At 40.7% G+C, this 20,524-nt stretch overlaps 1 protein-coding gene across 2 annotated transcripts in view; it reads right to left on the reverse strand.

Annotated features, from left to right (window-relative positions):
* The window catches only part of snx29 (sorting nexin 29), a 143,103-nt gene that overhangs the window by 38,922 nt on the left and 83,657 nt on the right, over positions 1 to 20,524 (reverse strand). For both annotated transcript variants that reach the window (XM_030755025.1, XM_030755026.1), the window contains exons 16-18: positions 6,696 to 6,812; positions 4,517 to 4,572; positions 4,061 to 4,142 (exon numbers count right to left, since the gene is read on the reverse strand). In XM_030755025.1, coding sequence (XP_030610885.1) covers positions 4,061 to 4,142; positions 4,517 to 4,572; positions 6,696 to 6,812 — 255 coding nt within the window. The remainder of the gene's footprint in view (positions 1 to 4,060; positions 4,143 to 4,516; positions 4,573 to 6,695; positions 6,813 to 20,524) is intronic.

Here is a 20,524-nt window from a genome sequence, read left to right on the forward strand (position 1 = left end):
AAATCTATGCACTCGCTTGAGGGTAATTTAAAGAGACCCCTGCCATTTCCTCATGATACCCTCAGGTCTTTAAGACTGTTGGCTCAGTGTTAAATCACCACAACAACCTCACCTTAACAACAATGACTCCAGTAACCTTGGCCATCCATTAGCCTGTCTAAGAACAAAAGCTGTTTCCACAGGGAGCCATTAGACGAATATAGCTCTGTGAAGGGAAGTATCCAATACACCAGATGGGCTGTGCTTTATACCAGCTCCAGGGCTGGACAGTAGTCTCTCAGAGACCATTTCTGAGATGGAGAAATTAGGCTAAATCAGCACAACACATGGAAAACGTTCAGCTTCAATACCGGAGTCTACCCATAAATCCGCAACTGCAGGTGGATCCTAATAATTGCCCAAAGCCTTGTCTATGTCTGTGTGTGGTTCACCTGCTTTTAATCAACCATTATATTTAATTTAGTTGAAAGCGTGGGATTTCCTCAAGCAAAAAAAAAAAAATCTTTCAACTTTCATAAAGACTCTGATTTCTTTTATTGTTTGTTGAGCGATACATTCAGAAACGCGAGGCTCAAACAGGGCGTAGTGCTTAACAGTCTGTAATTATTTCTGGCAAAAAAAAATTGCTTTTATGAGAGCACAATTACAAAGCACCCACCTGTAAGCTCTCCTGAATATAAAAGTTACTAACTGTACGGAACAACCAACACTGCACAGCAGTTTAAATGTGGGCTTCTTTCCACTGAGCATTTTACTACCACCAATAGCAGCAAATGATAATTCACAATTATTGCCATCATCTGTTCAATGATACATTTATTACTGTTTATGCTTACTGCTGAATAAAGGCACTGCCCCATGCATCTGTGAAAGGAGGCCTGAAGCTATGAGGGTATGAGCGGAATTAAAACAATGCACCTCATTTGCCTTTGTCATGCACCTGTCCTGCTGACAGGATGGAGACAATTTTGCACAAAAAGATGGCAGACAGCTATAAGCTTAAGTCCTGAGTTATGAATTTACATCTATTATGTATAAGCTGAGCCAAGCTGAGATGGTAGCCAGTCAGTCCTGCCTATCCGTTACAGCTAAGGATGTGTCACCTGTCTCTTCTTGTCCCATATGGTTTCCACTGACTAACATTACAGCTGTACCTCCTGGCTACAGAGCAGATAATCCCACAGTGTGTGTACACACACGCATTTTTTTTTTTGTCTGACAGGTGTTTCTGTGCAGCGTGACGAAGGTGTCCAGTGTAGCAGCACCTGCATGTGTTTGGTTATCTACAACTTGTGTGTGTATGCATCAATTTTTCTCATCTCCAGCAGTGCTGGTCTGTGTAAATTGTAAATACCTGACCAGGTAAGTGTGTGTCTGTGTGCTTATTTCATGCATTGAAGATCAAATTTTTATGTCCATTTCCCTTTAGACATATGCGTTGATCTGTGTGCGTGCATGTGCGTAAGTTTGTCTGTCTGATGAAGTGTGTGTGTGTGTGTGTGTGTGTTTCTGTCTCACATGGAGGAAGCAGGGGACAGCTGCGGTGAGAGAGCTGAGGTGTAACACCTTGTTAATGTGACAGACACAGTAAAACAGCCACAGAGGGAATGAGGTGCCGTTGTCTACTTTGCTCGATAGCTTGACAGATACAAGAAGCAGCAGCAGTTCGGTTTGTTAAGCTGCTCTCGAGTCCAGTTCCCAACACACCTTACTTAGATAAGTACCTGGCACAGAGCTCTGGAAACACTATTTTAGTTAAGTGGAGTTGTTCTGTTATCATCGGTGTAAAAGCCTAAAGTTCTGATGAAACTTGATTACATGTACAAACTGAGAAATGGCAGACTCGAGTGGGAAGCGCAGTGAATATTCTGGGACTGATTTAGGTCTACACCAGTTCTGGCAGGGCACCAATCGATGACGAGGGACACTTAGCCATCTTGGAGGACAGACTGCCCAAAAAAAGCGACAACTAGCCTTTTATTTCTTGGCATTTCCAGGCAAACCTTTTCTAAGCTTTAAGAGCAACTCACAGGTTGATTTTTTTCACTAAATGTATACTCATTTCTTGGAAATGATTGTTTACCACATTCAGTAACTTTATGTTCCTGAAGATGGCTTTCAGATGTGATGATGAAGCCAAGGCCGTGTTAGACTGATAACTGGTACATGGTGGGTACAAATGCACACCATGAAGCCACATTAGAAATGGTCACAGATTCATCAGACAATTTGTTTCAACAAAAAAAAAAAAAAAAATGTAACCTACGCCCTTTATTTTCTAATGTCTGCCAGTTTCTACCTTAGTCATCTCCCCCACCTTTCTCCCTCTCCACAGTAAAACAGCGTCGATTTATGTGAGACATGAGAAATCCCAGCTGAAGCATTCATTTCTGTTTGCTAGATAGATAGGTTTGTATTTCTTAATTAGATTACTAATTAGCCAAATTAGTAACTATAGTTAACCTTTAGTTAACTATAATAGCATAGATTGGTATGAACACGCTAGTATTGCACGTCCATTATTAGTTTTGCTATATCCTAACACACAATAGTAAACTTTACAGTGTTGTAAAAGCACAATATAACACACCTGTGTAGTTCTCCTTTACACTATAGATTCATTTCTCACAGATGGACGTCAGATCCTCAAATCCTTGTCTGTTCTTAGTCTCCTTGATCACTAACAGGCTCGAGTTCAAGGTTCAAGAGTTCATATAAAGTATTCCTATGATAAATGTAAACGCAAACAACAACAACAAAACCTAATTGGGAAATAAGCCATCATCTGCACATGAATATACATGAACATACATCAAAGTTGACCTAGCTTGGTCACTCTCCCTAGTATGACGTCATGACCCAGTTGATGGGGAATAAAATTCACCACAGCGACTGTAAATATTACTGTAGTGCATATTTAGACATTCAGATCTAGCTCTGCTTGATTTTCATGCATAATAATTCACTGTGGTCACCATCCTGAAATCTGCTCTTTAAAAATAATTTTGTTCACTCTAGCACCATTGCAAGTATATGTTTAGAAAACAGAACTACATAACATCCACACTAGCAGTTCTACAAGATGGTGCTTAAGCCCGGTAATATTTTGAGCTGATATACTGGCAATAAAAATGGAAACATGCTCAAGTTTAGTAGTTAAGGTTAAACTTCTCTAATGTTCACTCAAGACAAAGTAAATCTTGAGGTTGGTGTAAATGTCACTTATTTCCTTTCATAATGGGAGTGATTTCATGGTTAATTTTAATCTTGCTTGAAGTCCAAAGCAACAAAAAGACTGGTGTTCCTTACCAAGCTAGTGTTTATGCTGCAGGGGCAAGAATCCAGGTCAAGAAACAGTTTCATTAAATCAATCAGTGCATTAGTTTTCCAAAAAAAAAAAAACACACACAAAGTAGGTCCTACAATCACTTCCTCAGATAGCTTACACATGCTACCAAACTTCCCAACAAACACTGCATCAATTGATCAAATGAACTAATAAACAGCAGAACAAATGATTGGCTATAAAAGCAAGAACTGATTACAAATCTTATGGCGACATCACAAATTTGAAGTAATGAGGGTACTAGATTTAAAGTCAGGAGACCAGCAAAGATAGTAGAATTCTGTATAAAAGGTAACAGCAATACATTCAATAGTTGATGAGGCAATTTCCTCAAAAACCCATGTCAGCCTCTCTGTGACCAGAAATGAAAAGCTCCATGACGGAAACTAAAGTTGTACCAAAGCAAAGTGTTTCTGAGGTAAAACTCTGAGCACAACAATTTTAATAAACACAGATGATGATCTATTAATACACACATGAGCTAACGTGTAATTATTTCGGCGCTTTCTCGCTCTGTGCCTTAATGAACTTTTAACTTCTTGTTCTGTCCATTACTTTAGTCGACTGTTTATGTTCCAATTAAAAAGTTTTTTTTGCCCTGTGACTACAGCATTCTGTATAACAGACATCAAAGTCAATTTTAAATCAATATGTCCCAAAGAAATGACTTGTTTTGCCTGGTAAACAAGACGTGGCTCTTGCGGCTGAGTCTACCTGATAGACGTGGTAGGCATTGGCAGCTCTGCCTTGCAGGAACACAGAGGGGATCCATACGTTGATGAGAGCGCGATGAGCCCTGAGTGACACAAACAACAAACAGTTCTCACCGACGTCTTCATTATCATCATCATTATCATTATCTCTCGCAGCAACAACATTAACAGTATGGCAGCACTATGTTTGGACAGCTACTGTTGTTTGCAGCTCAACTCTGGTAAAACACCTGAAAATCTAATATGGCTGTAAACTTGGAATGAATGGATAAAACTTGAAGAGGTTTTTAGCTTTGCTCACAGATAAACCTGAGAAAGAATAACTTGGACTGAAGATGATGTTTCATGGATGTAAGTACAAAGGGGTGAAAAGAGGTGAAAGGCACTGGTGAAGAAGGGGTGAGAGAAAGACATGTTGATGGGGTAGAGAAAAAAAGAAGAAGAGAAATATTCTTACGTCTCAAAATCTGACATGCTGGGGTCATCTGACGTCTGGCTTAAATCACCTGGAACCTGGGGGGGAGGCAATGAATGAGCGGAAAAATGCTAGAGAGTACAGAACGAACAACAGGTGGACATTCATTTTCCATATAGGACAAACTCCTACACAAACACTTCATCAAACACACACAGAAACACACTGCACCCAAATTCCAGTGATTCCTACACCCGTGTGTTGTCTGTGTGTATGTATTCATCAAGTATGCATGCCTCCAGGTTTGTGAAGTAACCACATTAAATGTGCTGCATGCTGGCCTTGTGGATGAGAAAGTGTGTGTGTTTGTACGGCTGTGTGAAACAGAGGAGACATACATTGCTGTCCAATATGTAACAACATACTGAAATACCAAAACTTAAGAGATAAATAACCTAGTCACACACTGCATACCCATGCATCCAGACTCACAACGTGTTCTTGTAATTCATACATACATTATATAATTACCATATAAATCAATATTAATGTTCTAATACTATTCAATTTGCTGCTATTGTGCAATGTCCAAACACTTGCACAAATCACATTTTGATGCTTTGGCAATTCTGTCTCTCGACGCTTTCATGCCAGTAAAGGCCCTGTGAACTGAACTGAACTGAACTGAGAGAGAGAGAGTGTGTACTTATATTACTCATGTTGTGGGGGGCCTAAATCTGTTTATAAAATCACGTTGCTGGGATAAAGCAAGTCCCCTTAACATAAATCATTACGTTTCATGGTGTGACAGCTTGGTTTTGATAAGGTTATAGTGCTTATATTTAAGGTTAGAGTAAGACTCCAAGGAATCAATGCAAGTTAATACAATGTTGCCTGAAGTGTTGGGAACACCTAGTATGTGTGTTCCCCCCCCCCAACCTGTCTCTCCCAGAGCCAACATGTCAGCTATTTAGATATCCCAGAGAGCCTATTGGAACCTGAGGGAAAAACACTGTCACTACAGCCACTGCAATTGGGCCTCCAGGCTTTGATCGAACCCTACAGAATCTCTCTCTCTCTCTCTCTCTCTCACACACACACACACACACACACACACACACACACACACACACACACACACACACACACACACACACACACACAAGTGTGTTTTGCTATCTTTGTGGGGAATATCCATTGACTTCCATTCATTTCTACAGCCTAAACCTTACCTTTACCCTTTTCCTAACCCTAACCATCACATACCTAACCCTAACCCTAACCTAAACTCAATTCATACCTTAGCTCTAACTCTGACCCCTGACCCAAAAACAGGGTTTCCCCTTGTGGGGACAAGGTTCCAGTCCCCACAAGGAGCAATTGGTCCCCACAACGTAGTATATGTCAGGAAAATTGTCCCCACAAGGTATTATAAACATACGCACACACACATACACACACACACACACACACACAAACAGAAAAGTGAGATGAAGAAAGCGATCAGTGAGGCAGGGAAGTGACCTGAGTTTGGTCATCTGCAGCAGCTCTAAGGAGTTGTAAGCACGGAGCACTTAGGAACCAGAGATGGACACACACAAAAGACATGCGCACACACACACGCTCACATGCATGCATGCACAGAGGAGTCCAGCAGAGCAGGGCTGAAGCTCAGGGATAAGAGGTCCTATCTGCAACCTGGGGTTCCCTTCACTGAATCTGTACCGTGTGTGTGTGTGTGTGTGTGTGTGAGAGTGTGTGTGTGTGTGTGTGTGTGTGTGTGTGTGTGTGTGTGTGTGTGTGTGTGTGTGTGTGTGTGTCTATGGCTATAGGGTCTCCTGAACATGACAGGATGCTGGTAATGTGAGTTTTTTTTGTTACTATAGAACGGGACTTTGAAAGCACTGAGAAAAAGTAGCTGTTTGTATACTCTAACAAGACAATGGATACTTAGTGTTAACACTGATAGCCATCAACATCAAGACGGCATCTCCTGCAGAAAATCAAAACTCACCAACAGAAAATGAGAAAGAAGATAACCATTATTGACAGCCACTGACTGTTGGGGAAATGAGCAGAGGGATGGACAAACAAACAGGACCAAGTGGAAATGAAAATCAAACAAAATCAGTAGGCGAGCCAAAGAAGGGAAAAAGAGGAAACCTGCAGAGAAATCAGATGAGACAAGATGCATCTGTTGTGTGCGTCTCCAGCCACTCACCGGTCCTCTCAGGTCAATGAGCTCCTGTCTCATCTGGACTATGAGGTGGTCTTTGGCCATGAGTGAACGGTACAGGCGCTCATTAAACTCTATCAACTCACCATGCATCTCGGCCACCTAAAACACACACAGGAAGAAAACACAACAAGCCACTTTAAAGTGTGGACCACTGTTTTATAGGACACAATTATGAACAGTATAAAATAACTTAAACATCATGTATAGTGCCAGACAATTGAAAATCACAACTGTCATTTTATATTAATCATACAAAAGGCAAACACACACCAGGTGAGACATAATGGATAAGAACAGCAGGACAATTTCTAACAGAGACAGAGATAATAGAGGGAGAGAGGGGTGAAATTAGTTCATATCCTATGTGTTCTCCTTCCTGCCTGCTATTCAATTGTCATCAGCTCTAACCAGCCTTGACATGGTGTTATTCTGTGTGTATGTGCGTTCATGCAAATATGGCTAAGCTATCCAGTGTGCGTGTGTGTCTGTTCCCCAGCCTGTCTGCCTAACCAGGCTGGACACTGTGGACGGGTCTCTGTCAGGAGACTGACAGCTGTGACACACACTGTGCTGTATGGAGGACACCTGCTGTCACAGCCACTTCGAAAGAGCGGCGTTGCCGGCTGACAGGTGAGGTAAGCATCACTGCTGCTCCAGTGCAGACCTTCATACGTTAACTTATTCCAGTTCCATTTAGAAGCCCACACGGTGCCATAAAGAGGAAGGGAGCGAGGACAATGGTTATACTTTTTGTTTTTATCATTTAAGCTGTCTTCAACTAAGTGATATCAACTGACGACACAGGCCTCTTTTAGAAGTGGTGGCCATTTAAACATCAGTTTGTTTATCTACCCTAAAGACAGGTTTAAATATTTTTAAGTCTTTTTTTTTATTGGTTTGTAATATATATATATATATATATATATATATATATATATATATATATATATATATATATATATATTGACATTAAAGGGGCAGTATTATGCTTGTATTGTTACAATGGTAGATCTATGGTAGATTCAGACATTTTCCTCTACTCTTATACTTTATTGCCCAAAGTCTTCACTTGCCATCCAAATCATTGAATTCAGGTACCAATCACTTCCATGGCCTCCAACTTTCTGCAGTCAATCGCTACAGACCTTCAAACTTCATGTTGCCTTCAGATTAGCTCAAGAACAGTGTGTAGAGAGCTTCAGGGAATGGATTTCTATGGCTGAGCAGCTGCACCCAAGCCTTACATTAAGAAGCACAATGCAAAGCATGCCACCACTGGACTAGAGCAGTGGAGACGTGTTCTCTGGAGTGATGAATCACAATTGTCCGTCTGTCAATCCAATGGTTTCGGTGGTTGTCAGGAGAACGGCACTTGTCTGACTGCATTGTGCAAAGTGTAAAGTTTGGTGGAGGCGGGATTATGGTCTGGGGTTGTTTTTCAGGAGTTGGGCTCGGCCCCTTAGTTCCAGTGAAAGGAACTCTTAATGCTTCAACGTACCAAGACATTTTGGACAATTTCATGCTCCCAAATTTGTGGGTATGGTTTGGGGATGGCCCCTTCCTGTTCTAACATGACTGCGCACCAGTATAAAAAGCAAGGTTCATAAAGACATGGATGAACGAGTTTGGTGTGGAAGAACTTGACTGGCCTGCACAGAGTCCTGACCTCAACCCAATAGAACACCTTTGGGATGAATTAGAGTGGAGACTGTGAACCAGGCCTTCTCATCCAACATCAGTGTCTGACCTCACAAATGAGTTTCTGGAAGAAGGTCAAAAATTCCCATAAACACACTCCTAAACCTTGTGGAAAGCCTTCCCAGAATAGTTGAAGCCGTTATAGCTGCAAAGGCTGGGTCAACATCATATTAAAACCCTCTGGATTAAGAATGGCATGTTACTCAAGTTCATATGTGTGTGAAGGCAGACAAGTGAATACTTTTGGCAATACAGCGTAGGCCTCTGTAGGTTATTGAGAGTGGATATCACCAATTTGGTCATATCAGAAACACTGTGAATATGAGTACACCTATGTGCTGTTTAAACTTTGCATTTGCAAGAGGTTGTCAATTAGGAGAAAGCTGTCTTATAAATGAGCTAAAACAGCTTGTTTTACCACTGGGGGGCAGCAGCACAGAGAACCACTGATACACTCCACAGGTAATTTGTCAGCATTTATTAAAAGTTTCAAAATTGTACAAAATTTACTTTTCAGTTGCCATGACAACCACAAGACAAAACCAAAGACAGCAAAGCCGCAGTAGAGTAGATGAGTTCTGCCACAGGGACAAATAACAAATCTCCTTGAAATCTGAATACATTCAATTGCACAAGAGTGACATTTCAAAGGCACTGCGATGACATCAGGGAATATAACTGAAATTGAGTTGAATAAAAATAAATAACATTTGACACTTCAACAAGCCTAAGTGTAGTACATTGAAGACCTTTGTTATTCGAATTCAAAAAATTTTAAATTCAAAAGATGGTGCAGAATAACCTAGCCTAAGTATTCAGTAGCGGTAATGGGTTTTCCCGATTGCAAAAGAGTTTACAGATTTGCTCTTGATTGTCAATTGCATTATTCATCTCACTAAGGCCATGGAGCACAGATCACACTCTGAATGAGGATGTCTGCTGTGCATTTCGCAAAAGGCGTGAGCAGAAAAATTAATTTTAACAACGTAGGTGGAGATGTTAAAATGATCTACTGTGTGATACTGCTGTTCATTTCTGTCCTGTCAGACAACCAAATAAAGTCAAGTGTTAGATTTCTATTAGAACCAAGAAAGCTTGCGAGGACTGAGAAAGACCACTAAAAGTGGACAAAACACAGAATTACAGTTAATTTTGCATTATATGGAGAATCTGAAGATGTTTGTAGACTTCACCGCTAAATTTCAAAAGGTATAAAAAGCAATGTTAACAAATGGACACCTCCAGGGAAAAACGAAGCCAATGCACAAGCAATAAAAGCTGCAGTTCTTGGAGTGGCCGCTTTAGGCAATTTTACAGCATTAAAACTCTTGATTACAGCTTGGTAAGAAAAACAGTTTTGGTCTCCACATTAAGTTCCCTGTTCATGACAACTATGCAGTTTATTTTTAGAAATTATCTTGGCCATTTTGACAGGTGTGATGACAGAGGCAGCTGCAACTAGTAGCTATCTGCTAGTCACTGAACTAAACTTTTTTTTTTTTTAATGAATTTATTAATATGACCTGTTATGTGGTACAGAAAATCCAAAAAATCATCCCTTGTGATGCATCAAATACTATGCAATACTATAGTAACAATGACTGTTGACTACATTGTCATAAAAGTTTATATAGGTGTCTCTGGAGCTTGAAAAAGGCGACTGGACTTCTTTTTGTTTCTTGAAGACGTTTCACCTCTCATCCGAAAGGCTTCTTCAGTTCTCAACCAAATGGTGGAGAGACCCAGGTATTTAAACCCCTGTGGGCGTAGTGCCCTGGAGGTGGTTATGACCCTCTATTGAAGGCCATCACAGCCCTAAGCAAGGATCAAAACATCACCATACTGCCAGCCGACAAGGGGAGGTGCACGGTTGTGCTGAATTCATCGGATTACCACAACAAAATTACTACACTCCTCAGTGACAACAATACTTATAAGGTCTTGAGACATGATCCCACAAGCAACTACAAGAAAAAAGTTGTTTGCTGCCTGCAACAACTTGAAAAGGAAAAAGCCATTGACCGCCCCACTTACTACCGCCTGTACCCTGGAGAAGCCACTCCATGCATTTATGGACTCCCAAAGATCCACAAAGAAGGAGTCCCACTTCGACCCATTATCAGCAGTATAAACTCGGTCACCTACAACATTTCCAAACACCTCGCCACCATCTTATCACCGCTTGTTGGCATCACACCCCACCACATTGAAAACTCTACAGATTTTACTAACAAGGTCCAGAATCTTGTACTGGATCCAGATGAAACCATGGTGTCCTTTGATGTGGTTTCACTTTTCACTTGCATACCTACAACTGAGGCAGTGGAGACCGTCAGAAGACGACTACATGAAGACGATTCCTTACTGAACAGAACCAGCTTCACCCCAGATCAGATTTGTGCACTTTTAGATCTCTGCCTTACCACAACATATTTTAAATACAATGATGGATTCTACAGACAGAAGCATGGATGTGCCATGGGCTCCCCAGTGTCTCCCATTGTAGCCAACCTTTACATGGAGGAAGTGGAAAGTAAAGCTCTTGGTTCTTTCAAAGGGAAGGCACCTAGCCACTGGTACAGATATGTAGATGACACCTGGGTCAAAATCAAAACCCAAGAAGTAGAAGCCTTCACTCGTCACATTAACTCAGTGGATAAATACATACGTTTTACCAGGGAGGACACCAGAGATAACAAGTTACCATTCCTGGACTGTGCGGTGCTTATCGAGGAAGATGGAAGCCTCAACATTGAAGTTTACCGGAAGCCCACACACACAGACCAGTATCTCCTCTTTGACTCCCACCACCCTCTGGAACACAAACTTGGGGTGATCAGGACCCTACAACACCGTGCGGAAAGTGTTCCCTCTAAGGCAGAAGGGAAGCATAAGGAACACACACACATTAAGAAAGCCCTCAAAACATGCGGTTACCCCAACTGGGCCTTCATCAAATCAGCTAAGATGCACAGGAATGAAGGCCAAACACAAACTACAGAGAATGAAGGCCAAACACAAACTACAGAGAATGGGAAGGACAAGAGGAACAACATTGTCATCCCATATGTGTCAGGCTTGTCAGAGAAACTCAGAAGAATTTTCTCCAAGCATGACATCTCAGTATACTTCAAACCAAGTCACACCCTAAGACAAAAACTGGTTCATCCCAAGGACAAACCCGCCAAACACAAGATCAGCGATGTAGTGTATGCTGTTCAGTGCAGTGAAGAGTGCTCGGACCTCTACATTGGTGAAACCAAACAGCCTCTTCACAAACGAATGGCACAACATAGAAGAGCCACCTCGACAGGACAAGATTCAGCAGTACATCTGCATCTGAAGGAAAAAGGGCACTCTTTTGAGGATGCCAATGTCCACATTTTGGACAGGGAAAACAGATGGTTTGAAAGAGGAGTGAAAGAAGCCATCTATGTCCACTGTGAACAACCATCATTGAACAGAGGAGGTGGATTACGTCACCAACTTTCCCCCGCTTACAGTGCTGGCCTGAGCTCCCTTCCCAGACGTCTCAACCCCCATTCACACCTTTGTTCCAGTGACCTCAATAGGCCACAGGAAACAATGGAGCGGAGTCCTAAATTGGTTTCAACTGAAACCACTGATTAAATATGACCCACGCCCCCTTCACACCTGGGCACATGTGTTCAAGCACATGATCAATAGAGGGTCATAACCACCTCCAGGGGACTACGCCCACAGGGGTTTAAATACCTGGGTCTCTCCACCATTTGGTTGAGAACTGAAGAAGCCTTTCGGATGAGAGGTGAAACGTCTTCAAGAAACAAAAAGAAGTCCAGTCGCCTTTTTCAAGCTCCAGAGACTACTATGACCTGGATAACTGAGAATCTACACAGACATATTTATATAGGTGTTGACTGAGCAAAAGTCATTTTAATACTTGCTGGAAGTAAACAAGAGGTAACCTTTCTTTATTGAACTGTGAAAAACAACAGACTTATTGTACTTCAGAATTCTGTTTGGGCTCTGTTGATACCCCGGCTTGCTGCTTTTTGTTTAACCAGGTATACCAGTGTTCTCAGTCAATATAAAAATGCGTCTAACTAAGTGGGGCACTAGAAATCACAGGATCAGACAGTGCCGCAAAGCAATAAAACACAGCTGATGGTAATCTTTGAACATAAAACATAGCTGACTGCAGCTCAAAAATTAATCCCCAAACCCTTAATGTTTCCATCTCTATCCTCAACCTTGATGTTTGCGATAGGACGAGATGAAGATGCAACATGACGTGTATGAATGGGAAACACGAACACACACTTTGGAGCCCAGGTGAGACAGGGAAGAGACGGAAGAGCACAGGCCACGCATGTGTGTTGAACACCTTTGACTGTCATGCAAGCCACTCATCAACTCTATTTATTTAGCTGCCATGACTCTTAAATAGGACATTATAAAAGAGGGAATTAATTTTAGGCGTGAAGTAACCCAATTAATTCTCCGTGAGAGCGAGCTAATAAGTTTTTCTCTGGCTGTAGATGTGTGTGTGTGTGTGTGTGTGTACAGTAGTGTATGTACTATAAAGTATGCATGTGTGCGTGTGAAAATGTGAATGGCAATCTTACACACCAAACATGGACTGCATTAAGCAGTGGCTACGTGCTAGCATTGCCAATTTGTTTAAGCAGGCAAGGTCATCTCCTCCATGTTATTAATGGTTCATTAGAATGCACAACTAGGTTTCAGTGTTCGTTCACTCATGTCTGGACCTTACATGAAATGGGCATTACTCAGCGGGCATTATCACACTCTCTAGCTGACCTTTCTCTAGACAAGGCCACCCAAAGCCTCACTTTAGGGTTGCATCAGCCAATAAATATCTGCAGGGAAGCAGCTAATTAGTGACTTTAGAAATTTCATACATATCACAAAATAAGCAAAGAAATGAGTACAGCACAAGGTGGTTATGGAGAGTTCCAAAGCTAAAGGATGCTGTCAGAATAAGTTAGGTTTAGAGTTAAATTTGATTCCAGAAATGGTTTGAAAAGGAATGGAAAACTTCGAATTCTGGATTCATGTGGATGTTATATACACAAAAACATGATTTAACACATACATCCCACTAAACATTGTTGCAGACACAACAGCTTCCTGGACAGGACAGTGTACCTCAAAACACTGCAGAAACATTGCATGACAAAGAGTCCAATCCTCCGGTCTCTCCCAATCTGACTGAGAAGCCACAGGATGAGCTAGCCCAAAACTAATCCCTAAAGACCCCACTCTACAACCCACAGGACTCAAGATACCCCAGGACACCATCAAAGGTCTCTTGTGTCAAAGCTACTGCGATGGCACCTACAGTATAAAATTAGGAAGGTGGCAGTGATGTGGTTGATCTGTGTGTACAGCATGTTTGTCTGCTTTCTCTAAATTTAATTTCCTCCTGACACACAAAAACCCTGAGGAGTAACTTCTTAGCCTCAAGGCTGATGGACTAGCTGACAATTTCCTCCAAGCAGCTTCAAGTTCTAAAGCTTTCAGTGTGGAACCATAAAACATAACAAAAAACCCTGACAACTCAACAAGCCAGAAAAATAGAAGCCTGACAGGCAGTTGTTGTAAAGCTTCGTAAAGCTTAAAGTGAGGGTCGCATGACTCAGGTAGCGAGATCCAAAGGACATCCTATGATCAAACCTAAGAACCAAAAGTGTTGCAATGTCCTGCGATCCTGTGATAACTGTACTTCCCTGCTTAGAACTAGGATGATTTAAAAGTGCCAAGGTTTGATGAATAGGTCGCCAGTCTGCACCTTGTGCACACTAGCACCAAAACAACATCAGACGTATTCCCGGTGAGAGTTTCATGCTACTGCACTGGCATCACGGCCACTGACGACTGTGGCAGTACCTCGTGTGGGGGCCGAGGACACACACAATGCATTTTAGGGAGAAGCTGTGAATGTGAAACATTACTTTACAAGGTGCTTTTAATTAGCTAGGAAGCCGGGTTTAATTGCTCATTTTGCAGAATTTCATTTGCAAGCAATTAGATTTACTAATGTAGGAATAAACACATCCATGGTTCATTGCATTTACTGGAAGCTGTGCTAATCAGATTAAAAATGATCTAGCAAAACCTCTGAAGGACAATACGCCTTCTCTAATGATAATTTTGCAGTATAACAATGTATAGCACTATATTGTTACTTGTTTGTAAAACAAGTTGAAATTGGTCTGTGACTCATGCTGTGGTTTTTGTGGGCCGAACACATTTCTAACATTTTAATTTTCTATGAAATTGATATAATTTGTACTTTTCACAGCGTTCAAGTGAGATTAACAGCTGGAACTGTTAAAGGAAATAATGGCAAAATCAGATCTAGCACATTCTCTTCCAGTCTCATTAATAATGACAAATGCACTAAAGCTCCATAATTAAAAAAAACCAAACACCTTTATTGGTTATTCTATATGTAACAAAGGCAAATTTCTATAATTTATTTCATCCGACTCTGCTAAGTTGAACTGCACAGCGTAACACTAAATACAAATCATTATTTATTTTTATTGCACTGCAAGAGCCTTCATCTAACAAATCACATCAAATTTGGATTAAATTAAATCCAAAATATACCAATGTGACTGAAAACAGCACAAACCAGATGGTTATTTGTTATCAGAGACTCTGTCAGGCATGCAGGGCTGGTTTAGTAAGACGCACTGCTTCACTTCAGCAAACCGCCACCCAAGTGATGCTGACCCTATACTGTAAAGACTCCCCGCTAGAGTGTTCAAAGGCCCGCTCACACAAGGACAAACACAATCTCACGAAGGAGGATAACGCCTTATCCTTCCCCGCTTCTCTCCACTCCCATCTTTTACAGAATCTCTGTGTGTCTCTCCCTCTCCTCTCCTCCCGTTTATGATCTGATCTGAGCTGCGCCAAGCTGGCCTGAATAAAAAAGGCGAAGAAATGCCATGGTGAGCCGAAACCCCCAAAAGAAGAGACAGAGGGAAAAAAAAACAAAAAGGAGAGCAAGGGCAGCAGTGGTACAGCTGACCCAAAACCTAATAACCTTAATTACACATACTATAAATGAGGTGGAGCAAAATAAGACAGAGAGGAGGGAGAGAAAATAAAAACTCATCAGGATAAGAGGAAACAAAGGGGAAAGCTGATATCAGGGTTTGGAGGTCACAGAATGTGGAACAGTGGCAATATTTATGCATAAAACTGAGTAAAACAGACAATAAAGTGGACATGGGGGTGTAGGATAATGTGTGGCTAACTAGTGACTAACAGCTCACTATCATATGAGTGTGCATTGTCCCACAGTTTCTGAGTCATATCCAGCTCTCTATTAAGTTATAAGGTGCAGGTTGTTCAGTTTGTAGAGCAATTTTGTTTTAGGCTTTTAGGTTTTTGAGTCAGCAAAATCATCATCTAGATTAGCACAACACTGATTCCAGGCATGCCCAGTTTCAAAAGCTCAAGATGCTGACACGCAAAAAAGCCAAACTCCAGGCTTCACAAGTGGGTAACGTAGAGGTGGTTACATGTATTTTTTTTGTATGCTGTTTATGTATTATGGATATGGAAGTTGTTTTAGGAACTGTGAAATGAAACTGACCTAGAAACCTCTATCAGGGGGTCTGTTTGGACTCAAACAGGGTGTGCTGTGATGAAGTACACCCAGACATCTCCATCCTTTTTAATACTTGATTTTAAGTGGGGTCTCTGGTGAAGTGGAGCCCTGTTAATTGGAGTGGCAACTTGACATGAATACTTTGATTACTGGAGAAGATACAGACGCAGGTGCAGGAGTAGAAATTGAACCTGTTGTCTGTAAACACAAAACTTATTGGAACACAGTTTGTCGAGTTTGCGCAACTCTTGACGTTGAAAGTTCAAAGTCAAGCCTGTTTCCCCTTTTAAATAACAGTAAATTTTCCAACACTTTTGCCCTTACAGGAAATTGGAAAGTAGCAAGCAGCTGGAGACTAAAAGAAGGGGGATGAGCATGAGCCAAACTGGCACCCGTGTCACTGTTATTTGATAACTAGACTGCATCAACAGCAAACAATTCAAAAATCATAAGCAGAAACAGAAATTCTAAATCAAAGACAGACTTTTGTTTCTTTTAATACCACCTCCAGTCAAATTCAGGTCATTTGTCTCCTTCCCAATCCCTCTGAATCCTTTCACTGTGATATTACATAAAACCTAATGGCAGGGATTTATTACTGTTCATATTACAACTAGGCACATTTTATAGTGGGCAGGGCGCCATGACTTGAAAGAAAAATTGTTTGGTCTTTTTTCCTTTTCTTTTTTTTTTCATCCCAGATAGAGGAGACTCAATAAAAGGGTATCAAAGGTTCATTTAAACTTCAAACCTGGGTGAGACCTTAACCATAATATGGCCAGTACTGGGCTACTTTGTAAAAAGAAATGCAGCTTGTGTCTCTATTTGTGTCTCTGACTCACTTCAGCACAGCTGCTCCTTAAGAGGAAGAGACACAGCTGAGAAAAAGGGGGGGGCAAAAAAAAAAAAATAAGAGTGCGAGAGAGGACAAATATAGACATCACAAGCTGTGCTGTCCACTCTGAACTGAGGTGGAAAAAAAACATACAAATAGAGATGGAGAGATGCGTTAAGAAGTGTGAACTCATGAGAGTGAAAGATGGACCGATAGAAAAGCTAGAAATAGAAGTTTATAGAGAAAGCTAAATCTGGCCCATGGTACAGACGTGGGTTTTTGTCGCTGCGGCATCACACGGCGAGCTGCCTGTGCACTTGGATCACACATTTTTTTTGATTATGCAGTATTATTACTTTGAGATGCTACAGTGATGACAATGTTAAAGTACAGTCTGTCAGCTTTAATTTTAGGGATGTTTTCATCACATGCGGATGAACATTCAGGGAATGAAAGCCCTGTCTTGGTAAATGTTCTCATGGCCTACACATGCTGGAAGTATTTGGATGGATTAAGATTAGGTTTACATTCAAAAAAGTTGTCACTTTCACTATCAAAAGTTAGCATTTTAATATACACTGACAGGACTTTGCCACAGTGAAGATTGGGGATTAAACGACACACAGCTGGTAGTTATGGATTATTGCGACACACGGTAAATGTTTTCACTTATGTGTGGATGTCTGTTGTTCTATGAATCTCAAGGGGTGATTTGTGTTTGCTTTGTGGTGTGCAAGCAGCAAATGTGTCACTGAGAGAATTATGCATTTAATATTTAGAGAGCTGCAAAACAAAAACACAAAAGACAACACAAGAACACAAAATGGATTAAAAATGTGTTTATCTGACAGTGGTGCACTGGCTTGTCCGCCAAATAATTGCACCATAATTAGTCAGTAAAAATAAAGGACATTTTCCTGCAGTATTTCAGAAAGTCACTCCTAGATGTTATCAGGGCCTAGATTACCAGCAGTTGCTCAAAAGGCACGTTTCCCCCCTTTTGTAAGATTGCCCTAAAGCTGTGTTGTTGACTAACATTTGATAAAGATGGCCTCAGCAACCAGTTGTTTATGAAGAGTTAAGCTCTGCTGTATTGTAGTATTTATTAAACCACAGATTATATTAAAATAGGCAACCACATGCAGTCTGTAGTTAGTTAATCAAGGATTAACAAGCTATTCTGTCTATTCACACGTCTTTCCAATTTAATATAACCCATGTATCCTCTGAAAGCCCAGATCTCCCTGTCTCCACCAGCACTTGAACGCCACATGCATTTGGGGATTTGTGCAGAGCTGCGTGCATGAAGTCTCAAAACTCCATGTGCAAATGTAACCATGGCTTGCAACATGCTGCGCAATATGGCATGTGTGCACTCAACAACAAAAAGAATGTTAAGATTGATTTATTTTACACATGTATGAACAGGAATGTTTTTGAAAAGAAAAAAAAAAATCTGATCTGTGATGTGTACATTTATATATTAGTTTTGCATGTAAATACATTTCTTTATATTTGTGTGTGCTTTGAAACAAGCATCTGTGAGAACTCATAATCGCACATATAATAGTTACAGTTTGGAAATCTTTTCATTTGCAGATCATGTAATATACATTTATGCATTTTGTGACCAATTTATCTCCATTATTTGGGATTTCATAAAGGAACACGGTGAGTTCTCATAGACAGCACTGAGGGAAGAGAGAAAATTTTATATTCACCAGCAGCTTGGCGAGCGGTTTGCAGCACTGTACACTTCTTTGTGACCAATTCATGCTAGTGACCACCAGCAGGATCCACCAACCACTTGTAGAACACACACTTTTCCTTAGCGGCTGGTGGTTTCCAGATGGCTGCCAACAGCTCTCTAGGCCTGTGTGACTGAGGCCTTAACATCTGAACGGGACAACCACACGTACTGTAAACACTGGTGTTTGTCCTCCTCTCCTTGATGTCAAGTATTCCTATAATACTTGACATCATGTTGACACATCTGTGTCACCTGAAAGATTATTGCTGCGCAAGTGAAGCTCTGGTTCTCTGCCTCTAAATAACTCCACGCTCTATACAAGAACTGGTAAAAATGCAGAAGGTTTGCCTGTGACAGGCAGCCTTAGCCTTTTAGCATGTTATCACGCATATAGCTGTCCAGTGCATCTTAAAGAACACCTCTCACATGTCAGTTTTAAAAATCCTGAAGTCAATTTATGAGCAGGCTGGTTCCAGCTGAAAAAGGTTGCAGGTGGTAGTTGCCACAAAATAAATGCTGTCAACCACTGAAATTATCCTGTTTAAAAAAGCTGCTAAGTTCAATGATAAATCTGCCACTTTCTTCTCAACAGTATATGCATCATGTGAAGCTTAGCAGGCACAGTGACAGAAACTTAGAGGGAGCTGTGCTTGGCGAACAAGGCTGGCAAAATAAAGTCTGTTAATCAATTTAGACTTTCGTTTAACAGCCTTTTCAAATCTTACTCTCATGCTGTGGGGCTTAAGTAGCAACGCACAGGACTCCAGGAATCATTTCCCTACTGAGCTCTATAGTGAAGGTAGCAGAGATGAGCCCTGTAAGCTTAACATACATTGGCATATTGAAGCTCCGTAGCACAAACACTATGTTTTAATGTTGGTGTGGTGATTTTACTGTACTGCAGGTCTTGAATGAGTCATCTAAAGATGAATAAAAACGCCCACAAATAGTAACTGAAATCATTAGTGCATTAAGGTTATGCAATCGGAGATATGAGGAAGCTTACCAGTCCAATCTGAACAAAGCCATCCTTACAAGGAGTCTTATAAAATAATAAATTCTATAATAGAGAAAATTTAATGCCTTGGAAGGCTTTTGTACTCAGAGCATGTCTGAACACTTCAAAGCAGATTCACCTGCATTATTTGAGAAAGAATAATATGCATTATGCAATATTTGTGCTACTCGAGGGTCACATTCACTTGCATTACACAGCAAAGACAATGGGAATTATATAAGCATACTGGTTCACATTTTTATGGTTATTAATATCTCTCTTCTGAGTCAGTTTGCTTGTAATTGTTGCACTTGTTCTTGATGTTGTTTATGGTTAATTAATGAGCTTGTGGATCAAAGGGAGAAATCACTGATCCCACTGGAAGTTTCGACCTATATGTCTTTTCTACCCTCCAACAGCACCCTCATTCTACTTATCAATGCAGCACAGCTGATAGAAAATACACTCTGGGAAAACACGACAAAAAATATCTGCCATAACTGATAGACAGTCACTAGACCAGTGAGTCAGATCATTACTGAACAATCTTGGTAAGGGTGACCCAGTCTCAGACTACTGCACTACTGTATGATGTAACACGGTCTAAATTTGAGGACAAAATTTGTCCCTCTAAATTTTAAATATGGATTTTTCAAAGTACTTTCTAAATATTCATATTTCTTTTTCAGCAAAAGTGAATGTTTCAGTACTGATTGGGTGCAAAGACTGATTACTACATTCATTTTTTTAATCTCACTTTCCAGCTTGTTTAATAGTAAACAAAATTAAAATTCCTGTTTTGGATTGTCTAATATACTTTAACAAGCCAAAAGGACAATTACAAAACAGTATTAGTTTGCACAATGATGTTATCTCTTTAGACTCTTCTTATGTAGCTGGA

Source organism: Archocentrus centrarchus, chromosome 19, assembly GCF_007364275.1.
Source record: "Archocentrus centrarchus isolate MPI-CPG fArcCen1 chromosome 19, fArcCen1, whole genome shotgun sequence".
Classification (NCBI taxonomy): Eukaryota; Metazoa; Chordata; class Actinopteri; order Cichliformes; family Cichlidae; genus Archocentrus; species Archocentrus centrarchus.